Here is an 11,467-nt window from a genome sequence, read left to right as displayed (position 1 = left end):
TTTTGAAGATGCATGACTGTAACCGTTTGATTTTTCTTTTCTTCTCTTTTCTTTTATGCCGTTATGAGGGTTAAGTTCAATTATGGTGTCGGTTTTCCCTTAAGCAGTGGAAGGTTTCTGGCGTTCCTAAAAACTACGTAGCATCAGAGTGATTGCCGTTGGGATATATGAATACTTTTCCATGTCGAATCGTCGAATCAGGGAAATCGCTGACGAAGTAGCAACCCCCTAACAGAATCCCGGGCGACCTAGAGCGCTAAATAAAAGTAGGGATAATATATAAATATTGTGAGTTCAGGCCATTGTATACTTATCTTTTGAATTTCGCACTGCTCCGCGTATCTTTAAAAAATTTGTACAACCACAAATCTCGACACCACCTAGCAAAGAGCTAATAAGAATCCAGCAAAAGTAAACTTGGAGGACGGATGCACAATTTCAAACGATATATATAAATGTGCCATCACGAGAATTTCTCTCCCCTCCAGCTATCGACGACCGACCCGAGTTGGAGCCTCGCCCCATTAAGCCCAAAGATTCCCCTTCAGCCATCTCGATCTCTTCCCCCTCTAATATATCCTTACCCCCTAAAACTCGCTTATTCTCTCTTTGCAACAGCAACTTCAGCGCGAGCGCAAATCCCGCAACGAAGAGCATAAAGAGTGCACAAACAGCCATGCCCCTTACATACCATGGCCCATCCGTGTCCGGATACAATCTCGTGCCAACAAGTGGCCCACACTGTCCAATGATATTCAAGATTGCCATTCCGGTTCCTTTACCCTCTTTCGCGGGCTGATTGTCCATCGTCCATGTGATGATTACTGTGATGGCGGAGAAGAATCCCGCAGCAGCAGGGTAGATGGCTATGTAGCGAATGAGAATTTGAACGGTGGACGAGAGGTGGGTGTGGAAATGTCCCGTTAGAGCAATGGCTAGGTACGCGCATGAGCTGATGAGGGCGTGAGTTATGATATAGGGACTGCGGGTGCGTCGTCGGTCTGATAGAGAGGCGGTGAGGAGGACTATTACGAATGATAGAATGTAGGGCGGGGCGGAGAGTGCTTGAGACGTTAGGGTTGAGTAGCCCATACTGGTTGATTGGAGAGTTTTAGTTGGGTTAAAGCTTTTGGATATAGTTTGGCAAAGGGACAACGAACTCTTTGAGTATGGTGGGGAGGAAGACTGGCATCGAACTGAAAGCAACATTGCAGCTAAAGAACATAAGCTATGCGATTATTAGGTAACCGTCAGTTAAAGGCAATCGTATCGAATGACTCAATCTTGAACTGACCGCCGTGAGATACGATTTGGGGTCGCGAAGCGTTCGCCAAATCTCGCTCCAGTCAAATCGTCGCTTGCGTCTTTTATCCCTGTGGCCTATGCCGCTTCTTACTTTCAACCGTAGCTTTGCAATTTTTCTCTCTCGAGGCGTAAGATATCGGGCTCTGCCAGGGCTGTCGGGGACGTAGATCCACGCGAAAATCGCTACGATAATGCTGGGAAAACCTTCGAATAGGAACAATGAGCGCCATGGGGCGATAGGTCCATCTTTGCTGAGCTTCACAATAACCCATGCAAGGGTGCTAGCGAAGGACGTTGCAAGCGGGGCTGCAGATATGAACATCCCTGTACGATATGCGAGTTCCTCGCGCTTGTAGAAAAAAGAGAGGTAGAACGGAAGGCCTGGGCCAAAGGCGGCCTCAGCGGTACCAAGGAGGGCCCTCAGAAGCACAAGTGCCCAGAATGAGGACACGAGAGATTGGCATGCGGCAATGAGGCCCCACGAGAAGCAACAGAGAGAAACGTAGATATGTGCAGGGACGACTTTATACATGAGCATCATCCATTCAAAAGAAATGTATGTGATATAAAATGCCATAAGAACGTATTCGAATTGTGAGGACGTAAGTCTCAGGTCATTTTCCAAGCCTGCGATCCGGGCGTTCCCAACATCTAGAATGCAAATAAAAGTCTTAGGACTTGCAATGCGTGACACAAAGGTGGGAACTCACTAGACCTATCCAGAAACGATAACATATATAACAGCGCCATGAACATGGTTAATTTCCTGTCCAACTTCCTTATCACGCGCCTCTCTTCTTCGATAGTAAAGCTCTTGGAAGGGAGTTCATCCGTGTGATCGTAAACATCCGTTTCTTTATAACAAATATCGTTTCCGTCCTCATCACTCGCTTCAAAACTAAAGTCATGATGTCCCCTTTCCCGGAGCTCCCCTATAGCATCGCTTTGTCCTTCCTCCTCAAAATTAGTTTGTAGTCTCCCGAGTTCGAGAGGCTGCGCTCGATTGGATGGTGCTGCGTCCCGGTCTCTTGATACGGAACTTCCATCTTCGGGAGTCAACTGGGGGTTCAAGGAACTTGAGGAGTTGGTCGACGGCATGTCTTCCGTTACAGAGAATAATGATGGAGTTGCGGAATGGAGTGGAACAGGGAGCTAAGGCTCAGAGCTCAGCATATTACCAGTATATTTTGTGGAGCTGGGGCTCCGTTGATATCGGACACATGGGCGAAAGCAATATCTCTAATGCGCTGAACGGTAGTTACGACACGGGACGGATAGGTGCACGGCATTCAGCATATAAGCAATACAATGTTGACACCACGCAATTGCAGTAAATCCACAGATATCACATGCTTTCAGTCGGAGAGATGTTGTTGATATTCTGGCTTGTGTCGTCGGAGCTTTCTCCACACTGGGCCAACTGATAACTAGCTTCTCACTTGAAATTCTCCGGAAGCTGTGATGACTAATGCAAGGATGCAGCCCTGGCTTTCTGACGCCCCAACGTCAAACACAGAGGAGACAAAACAAGAAAAGCAGATGCAATAACTACGATATTCGAAAAATGGTATGGACAGAGTATCTTAGTCTTTTGCTATTCCTAAACACCCTTCCCGTTCTTTTCCAGAAGTACATACATTGATTATCACCACCTCCTATGGCTAGCCCCGTAAATTCGGGGCGGGGATAGGTGTGGGGGGAGAGATTTTCGACAACGTTGTTTGCCATCATGAACATAACCATAGGATCATTGCCATATGTTACCATGGAAGAATACACCAATCTTAGCCCATCGTCTCCTTTAATATGGACGGTAGCGATCTCCTCTACGATGGGTGGCTTGGTGATGACGCGAGCTAGACGAATGTTTCACACCACGGGAGGATGAGGAAGGTCGGAAGTCGCTATAGTCATGGTCATGAACCTCGAAGCGTCTTTTCCTACCCCCACTGAGAGCAATGGCTTTCTCCTTTGCCATCTGGAATGCCACCTCCAGTTCCGGAGCCATATGGTGCTTCATTTGGCGGGAATGCATGTAGGTGAGGGCATTTTCAGCCGTGTCGCGGAGGAATTTCGCTGCGCGGGACTTGGCGACAACATCACTATCCGGGATTGCCTTATATTCCTGCTGCGCGTTGGAAAAGGTGGCCAGGATACGGGAGAGGCTGTCTTTTATGGTTTTGAGTTCCTTTGCGTTGTTGGTAGTTTCATATTTTACGCTACCAGTTTTGTCATTTGGAGATTTCCCCTCAGAGGCAGTTAGAATGGGGACGGCGATCGTCCCTGGCTCAGCGCGGGTAGCTAATTGTAAGGAATAATTAGCTATTATGTTGTTCATTTTATAGCCTGTTGGTTTTCTTCTTCCACTTCGTTCCATGTTCATTTTCAACAATGAGAAGTCAGAAGGACACAACATACCATGCACCAATAGGCTCTTCACAGCCACATTCTTGACAACCAAAGCCTCCAAATCCACAGTTTCAACACTCTTCATTCCCATAACCTCATCGAGGAACAACTCGAACGCACCCAGGTTATACGTCTCCGTCCCGTTGTTGGTTAGCTCGAGCAGAGCCTTATCATAAACGGTGATCTGCCCATCGGCCAACGCCTGTGAACGAGTCTTGGCCAGGGAAAGATGATGTTCAAAGACGTCATATAGCAAACAGAAGAAATCGGACTTTTTGAGAAACTCTTTCAGGACGGGCTTCACAGAGTCGATACCCTTATAATTCTTAACAAGTGCTTTAAATTCCTCTTTGTGCCCTGAATGCTTTTCACTGGGGGCTTCCGGGACGGAATGAGTTGCTGGGGCAAGCGTCATGGCGAGTGTAGGGTAATCTGTCTATATCTAATTGATGTCTTGGGTGCGATGATATTGCAACCCTCTCACTGCAAGATCGGATCTTTCGGAAAAAGATGGAAACTTCCAAATGTGTATGTTTGGTAAAGCAGACATGGGGAGGGTAGGTTGGTGTGAGAAAGTAGAGACGCGTCAAGGTCAAAAATACTGGACTCTAGTTGATATGTGCATTGTAGTTATGCGGTTACCAGTCATGAGGTGTTGAAGGCTCACAAGTTGCGGGCAGAATGATTGTTGAGTTATAGACATCGAACTAGCAAGAACATGAGATACCCTTATTAGTGAGAATTAGAGCATAACAACAGGAGGAAAGGGATAAAACCACACCATATATTTCTCTTAATAAAAGGAGCAGGAAAAGATAGGTGCTTATTTTATGTGCAGTATATTAGCTGACCCAGGAAATCAAACCACATTAAACATTAATCCATAGAGAGCAGCTTTAGACGCAAATAATACAGGAAGTCACTAGCACGGCACACTGAATGGTAAAAAATTGCGAGACTTTTGATGGTATTAAAAATTCTATGAGGGAAATGAATCAAAACGCATCCGGAAAAGTATGAGTCAAAATTGAGAGAAAAACGAATTGTATAAACCGAAGAGAAGGGTCATTCGTGAATTCATTAAAGAAAGTCCGTAAGGAAGGAATCCAGGGATAAAATAGCCAGTATCCGGTACGAGAGTAGTAGCGCAGGATGGTGGATGGGAACAGGGAGTGATTGAATAAAAGATGGGTGAAAATGTTGAACGGAGTATTTGGAGGCTATGAGTGCAGCGAATGCATAGAGGTAGATGTTCATGAGCACTGTGTATTTTCCTCTTCGGCTTTTACGTGACTTAGAGAGCGCATGGGTCTAGATTCCATTTTCTCCGTGTACAGTACCTTAAACGCGTCAGCAAGCCCATGGGCTTTATACCCATCCCGGACGCAAATCTTCCACTCTCCATCATGGACACACTACTTGGCACGAACAACATCAACCGTGCAGCGTTTCGTAACACCCAAACGTTCATTGCGCTTAAATCACTGATCATGAGCGCAAATCCACTAAGCTTGTTTGGATCGACAACGCTGGAACATTAGTTGCTTTCATCCATTTTGCGATTGACACAGGCGTCAAGAGTTTCGAAATCGACATTGTATTGGGATGCACAATCCTGCTGAGGTTCCGTTACGGGATCTGATTGCGCGAACGTAGTATACAGTAGGCGAAGCCCAGGAGCTGAGGTCAGAAGGTTTCCGGGAGCGGGGGGAATGCTGGATATTAGCGGCGCAAAGAAATATTGTGTTCCCCTCACATTCTTCGAGACCGTGCCTGCAAGATACCTCCGACGAATTGATTGACGATAACCTGGACGCGTTCACGTTAGCTTCTTCGGTCGAATAAAAATGAAAAATAAAAACCAAGGTAAAGAAAAGCCGTCGTAGTTTCTGGAAGTGCACTACCTACTTTCCGATAGTTAAACGAGGATTTGTTGATCATGTGAAGCACCTGAAGCGTGGTTAGTAGGAAGAAGATGCTCGACACAATGCTCAGAATCAAGACGTTTGCTCATAACGGGTGCTTCTACGTTCACCCGGTTCAAATCGGCTGGGTTCATTGGGAAAAGATCATATTTGCACGTTTGGGGGCGGGATTTGTTGTCGCATCTCCCACATTGCAGTGTGGACGTAATGAACGTAAATTGTGCTGCTAGATAATAGTTACGAAGATAGCACAAGGCCAAAACATATCGCAATGGAGCGCTGGAGAACGTGCAACGTTCCCCATGCTTTTCCATGGTTCTATATCTTTCCTTCCTCTGATGCTAAGCAGTCAAAAGAAACAGAAGTGTGCAATGTTCCTGGAGGGCCTGGGGGAAACTGAGTGGCTATCCAGGTCGTCGCATGATCCTGGTTATCTGCCCAGGTGCCCTCGAAACCTTGGGACTTCGAATGTTTCTCCCTCATGTCTTCTTAGCCCTGAACGCGTTGGATTCGGGTTTAATATATATAGGAAGTGCAATTATTTTATACCTTCTTGACCTTCTCGGTGTAGTATAACCATTCTAGATGAGAACTGGTTTAAATGACACTATTTCATGTCGTTGAACTTAGATCTATCTAAATTATTATAGAATCAATTTAGTCAAACAATCATTTTAAAGTAGACTAGTGTAGTTTTTAAATAGGTTAATTTTTGATCATTTAATATTAAATTTTTTTCTTTTTTTTTTTTAATAATAATTTTAAATAGATAGTGTATAGAGTTATAATTTTAAATCTTAAAATATAAAAATTGATTTTTTTATAACATAGATAATACTATTGCAATATATGATAATAATATAATATAAATTATATTAAAAACTTATTAAAATGAATTCAATTAATCATTAAATAAAAAAATAATCATATATATATATATATATATAAATTAAAATATATTATAATAAATAATAAACCTTCAAAATAATAATAATAAATTAGATAGTTAATAACTTTTATAAAATTATTAGTTGTTAAATTTTAATACATTTACTCAAAATATATAATTTTCAAATTTCTTTACTTTATATAGTAGATAATTATTTTTGACTAATTTTCTATTAATTAATTATTTTAAATTATTTTAATAAACTGTTTTTTTAAAAATATTTTTACATATATTAAATTTTTTTTTACTACTCTATAGTGGCTGAATTCAAATTCCATGGAGAGAAGTACCTTAAATCTCAAGAGGTAACATTTAAAAGTTGAAAATATCATCTGATCCACATCAGATGATATTTGATTGGTAGTTAATTTTGATATCATCAGTTTAACTAACTGTCTGTAAGTCTATCTTATATATAAATTACTATCATTTTTAAATGAGATATTATATATTATAAGTTCTAAGATAATTAATTATATTATAGTAGTTTTTATAAAATTTTAGTTTTTTGTATTATAAATATATTTTTAAAATTAAATTTTATATATAATTAATTTGTATATATATTCAATTTTATATTTATAAACTTATTATATTTTTTAATTATATAAATATAATAATAGTAAATAATATTTTTTTACTTTTTATTAAAAATATAATATTTTCTGTATATATTTGTAATATTATATACTATAAAAATTTAAATTTATTTAGTTTTAAATATTTTTTTATGAAATTTTAATAGTATAGTTACATTACCAAAATTTTAAAGTATTTAAATAGTTTTTAAAGTTTATAAATAGTGTAAAAATAAAATAATATATTTTTTATTATTATCATTAAAGAAATAATTTATATTACTATTATAAATTTATTAATAATAAAATAATAATAAAAATAAAATAGTTAATAATTAATTATATTTAATTTTTTTATTATTAATATAAGTAATAATTAGATATTTTAAATAATTTATAAATAAATATTAATAAAAATTATAAAAAATAAAAATATTTATTTATTTATTTATAAATTTTAATTATAATATTTAAATTATAAAGTTATTGTTAAAAAAAATTTTTAATATAAATTTTTTTTTAATAAGTTTTAAGTACCTTTTTATTGAAGATAAAAATAATTTTAAAATAAATAATAAAATAAAAAAATTATCTAAAAGTTTATAAAATAATATTTTAGAAAGTGTATATAAATATTTTAAAAATTAAAATATAAACTTAAATAAAAATTTTACTTTTTAAATAAAGTCAATTTTTCATATTAAATATAAAAATAATATATTTTTAAAGCTTTTAATTTTTATTATTATTTAATTTTATATTTAACTTCACTATTTTCAATATAAAAGTTAATTAAATATAAAAATTAAGAGAAATATATTAAAATCATTTTTATTAATATATAAAGATATATAATATATATATATATATATATATAATATGCAGCAGTGTTTTAATGATAGTATAAGAAAATGTCATATTTTATAGTCTAAACTCTATTGAAATTTTTTTTTAATGAACATGATTAAGATATGCCAGGACCCAAGATGCTTTATATCAAATGAACAGTAGTTAATTAGTTATCTTTCTCTCTTATGTAAGGGTAGTTTCAAACTTCATAGTTAACTAATAGTTGTAAACTACTGCTCAATCCCTAATTCTGTCCCAATCTTAATTTTCTAATATTAATTCCTATAATATAAATCTAACCCTGACCCACCCCTAAGCCAGTTCAAAGGACTGAGGTGTGGTAGTGGTAGTGGTTGTGTGTGTGCATGTGGTGGGTTGTGTGTGTGTCTCTGTGTGTGTGTGTGTGTGTGTGATACATGTGGATAAGTCCGGCTAAAGGGAACGCATATGATAATCTCCCAAATGTTAACTAACTAGTCTGGATCGTCCTTTTTCAAACCACCACCGTACACGTTCGAGGGTGGAGATATCTTGCTGGGGGAACGGAGGACACCCTATCATAGGTTATTCTGAGATTTGGCATCCAAAGACAGGAATATGCAGGGTGGCTTTGTTGGGCTACGCTAGGTGTCCTCTTGTAACTATGTATGATCTCGGTTGATGGAAACTTCCAAGGTTCAAGCGGAAACTCATAATTCGTCCCGGCAGGGGGAAGAAAGAGATGAGGAAGATATAATTCAGTTCTTCCCTATTTCGACAAGTCCAGACCTCTGGCGCACAAGTTTAGTTTATCAAGTGCTTAATGGGTTGAGAGATCGCTTTGTATACGCCAATATTCTTCTCCATTCCCTCTTCCTAGTTGAAGAGGCTTAAAGCAATCTGTCTCTCCACCCGGCTCTTCTGCCAAACAATTCCTAGATACAGTTGATGAAGAACTCAATTGGCATGATGAACCTTGAGAAAGACAGGGGACAGGCACACCTAACGCATGGCCCACATCATAATCCTATAATCCAATTACCCATGTTCATTCGGCATATCCATCCGTCAAAGTTCAAAGTTCTGGAGAACCTTCATTGCTCCATAGTTTGTCAAAGAGTTTGGTTTTATACGCACCAGAGGCGAGATATTGCCGAAACACGAAGGAACTTCTAGGAAAAGCGGATGGAGTTCGAAATTTGCCATCATAGTAATAGTTGATAAGAACAATTGGTAGAATTGTGGAGGACACCCAACCGACAGCCAAGAGACGTGGAATTTCTAATTATCTGTTGTCAAGTTTTGTGCGAATTTAATTTTTGACGTTAACTAGTCACGCTGAAACCTTTTTAATAGATGCTTCATCACGCAGGAACAGGATTTATTCTGTCAGCGTCATTACTGAATATATCACCAATTACCTAGATAGTTGTTGGGGTGCATTTTTCGGAGTCCGATTTTCAAACCAAATGTTCCAGCCCAGAATTCAAATAAGCGCGACCTAGGAGAGTCAAGGGTAACTTTCGCCAGGAAATTTTTCCCGGAGGTTGGGAGGGGGAAAAGCTGATTGGGTTTTGGGAGAACCACTAACTCTATTCCGATAGAACCTTGGGAAGGATTTCCCAAGCACAAACCGTGGTGAAAGATGCTGCCCTGAAATAAGTCCTCCCGCTGGGCTTCCTGGGCTGCGACTTGGGGCCATGGCGTGCAAAACGAGCCTTGTCCCTGCGCAGAAAAGTGGATGAAATTGGATTTCATAGTTGCTGGCAGTTAGCAGTAACTCCGCAGTTAGTGGTTCCGAAGTCGCGGATGCAAGGGATGCCAGTTCATCTCTAGGGCAGAGTATTTTTGCGCGGCGGCATGCATCGGGGGGGGTTCGTGAGATCCGGCTGCAAGCTCTGGAGTGCAGGAGTAAACCTTCCGAAAAAACAATCTTAAAACCAGATAATTTTACATAGAACTATCCATAGGTTGGCCCTCTTGGTCCGTTTCGAGAACTTGGGCAAAGATAAAGAAAGACAGGTACAGAGAATGCGTAACCAGAACTTTCCTGGCAGTGGCCCGCCAGCTTGTGTTGAAGGAGGGAAACCCGCTTTTCTGTTGCATGTGAAACTTACTTTTGCTATTCCACAGTATTCTAACTGACTAGCTATAGTTAAATAAATCGTCGCTTAAACTCGAGTGTGCAGTTGACAAGGGATGAAGGAGGAATATTTGGGTTCGGAACAGATCTAGGTACATCAACCACTGCCGTGCGTGCAAACGGCACAGAACATGGTCGCGAAACGACGAGTCCACCATCCAATCAGTGTATGTATGTATTTATATATTTCCCCAAAATATTTCTACATGTAAGGTGAAGCATCTTCACAGTGTGAAAGCAGCCCGGGCTAAATATGGTCATGTTGCATTGCGGTGAGCTCACGGCCGCGTTGTTGATCGCAGACTCCAGCTGCTGGCTAAAATGCATGGAATGCGATGTGTGATTCGATGGGCAAATTGATAATATCTATCCAACGAACTAGTTTTATCTTCCGGCTGTTGCACTGTCTGACTAAGGAATAACTAATTCACCAACTAACTGACCAATGTTTGATACGAGCAAGTTTCAAGGTTACGTCGTTCACCTTGTTCCCTTCCAGCCCGTCAACCGGCCAACCTTAAATAACTATCCACATCCCCAAACAGTAGTTCTCCTATAGTTTCTACGACTAGAAGCACCACCACCACTCTTCTTCAAACTCATTTATGTTTGTCTGCGCTGCGCACCCCGGAAATTCCTCTTTGCTCTTCTCCGTTATTTTGGACATATCTGTTCTCTTCCTACAGCTTCTCTTTCCTTGCCATCTCCTGTCTATACTGCCAGTCCACCCAGCTCAATATCTGGGGCTCCTGTTCTCACAAAATCTCTCCACTCCTACACATGCACAGGGTCACATCGGTGTGAAAGTCGCCTGCCTCACTCTCTCGCAAGGTCGTATCCGCCCGCCTAACCTCCTCCGCTTTGCTGCTTCAGCTTCCTAGACGACCACTAAAAATATCTCTCCATCGCCTGTCCGTATCCTCTGTTATTGTCATTCTCATCTTCTATTATCCTCGTTCATCATCATCCAGTGGGGTTCTGAAATAACCAACCCTCAAATACCGCCACAACCTCGTGCAAGCTCCTTCGATCTCCTATCTTGCTGGAAGCCGCAGTATCCACTTCGCTGTAGGGTCCGTACTTCAAATTTTGAGGCCCCTTCGGCTGTGGAACATTATCGTTTGCAATTTCCGCATCCTGTACATCCATCGTCAACCTCGACACTTGTCAACATATATTCACCTCACCGCGTTGCGAAATCAGAACGACCTTTGGAAGTGTTTTTATATGTAAATCTACGTCATACTTGCACTTGGATTGCCCCTGCTACCTCTCAGCTCTCATAGCTGGGTTTTTACTGAGACCGTACAGCGTCCTGATCTTCATTGCC

At 40.1% G+C, this 11,467-nt stretch overlaps 5 protein-coding genes across 5 annotated transcripts; all 5 read right to left on the bottom strand.

The window, feature by feature from the left end:
- Nucleotides 1–438: 438 nt before the first annotated feature.
- PAAG_03919 (hypothetical protein) lies at nucleotides 439–2,403 on the bottom strand (the record flags this gene model as incomplete). Its single annotated transcript, XM_015845104.1, has 4 exons — nucleotides 439–1,093; nucleotides 1,161–1,228; nucleotides 1,295–1,956; nucleotides 2,016–2,403. 4 exons carry the CDS (start codon nucleotides 2,401–2,403, stop codon nucleotides 439–441), a joined length of 1,773 nt encoding a protein of 590 aa, XP_015702193.1.
- Nucleotides 2,404–3,106: 703 nt separating this feature from the next.
- PAAG_03918 (hypothetical protein) lies at nucleotides 3,107–4,129 on the bottom strand (the record flags this gene model as incomplete). Its single annotated transcript, XM_002794279.2, has 2 exons — nucleotides 3,107–3,606; nucleotides 3,724–4,129. The coding sequence occupies 2 exons, from the start codon at nucleotides 4,127–4,129 to the stop codon at nucleotides 3,107–3,109; spliced, it is 906 nt and encodes a 301-aa protein (XP_002794325.2).
- A 1,122-nt stretch (nucleotides 4,130–5,251) lies between these two features.
- Nucleotides 5,252–5,953, bottom strand: PAAG_03917 (hypothetical protein; the record flags this gene model as incomplete). The annotated part of the gene is made up of 2 exons (XM_015845103.1): nucleotides 5,252–5,523; nucleotides 5,665–5,953. 2 exons carry the CDS (start codon nucleotides 5,951–5,953, stop codon nucleotides 5,252–5,254), a joined length of 561 nt encoding a protein of 186 aa, XP_015702192.1.
- Nucleotides 5,954–9,069: 3,116 nt separating this feature from the next.
- PAAG_11772 (hypothetical protein) lies at nucleotides 9,070–9,752 on the bottom strand (the record flags this gene model as incomplete). The annotated part of the gene is made up of 2 exons (XM_015847359.1): nucleotides 9,070–9,275; nucleotides 9,416–9,752. The coding sequence occupies 2 exons, from the start codon at nucleotides 9,750–9,752 to the stop codon at nucleotides 9,070–9,072; spliced, it is 543 nt and encodes a 180-aa protein (XP_015703050.1).
- A 1,348-nt stretch (nucleotides 9,753–11,100) lies between these two features.
- PAAG_03915 (hypothetical protein) lies at nucleotides 11,101–11,286 on the bottom strand (the record flags this gene model as incomplete). Its single annotated transcript, XM_002794276.2, has 1 exon — nucleotides 11,101–11,286. The coding sequence occupies one exon, from the start codon at nucleotides 11,284–11,286 to the stop codon at nucleotides 11,101–11,103; it is 186 nt and encodes a 61-aa protein (XP_002794322.2).
- Nucleotides 11,287–11,467: the final 181 nt, after the last annotated feature.

The sequence above is a fragment of the Paracoccidioides lutzii genome (assembly GCF_000150705.2).
Source record: "Paracoccidioides lutzii Pb01 unplaced genomic scaffold supercont2.9, whole genome shotgun sequence".
In the NCBI taxonomy this organism is placed as follows: Eukaryota; Fungi; Ascomycota; class Eurotiomycetes; order Onygenales; family Ajellomycetaceae; genus Paracoccidioides; species Paracoccidioides lutzii.
Note: the sequence above shows the minus strand (reverse complement) of the source record. Positions and strands in the feature narration are given on the sequence as shown.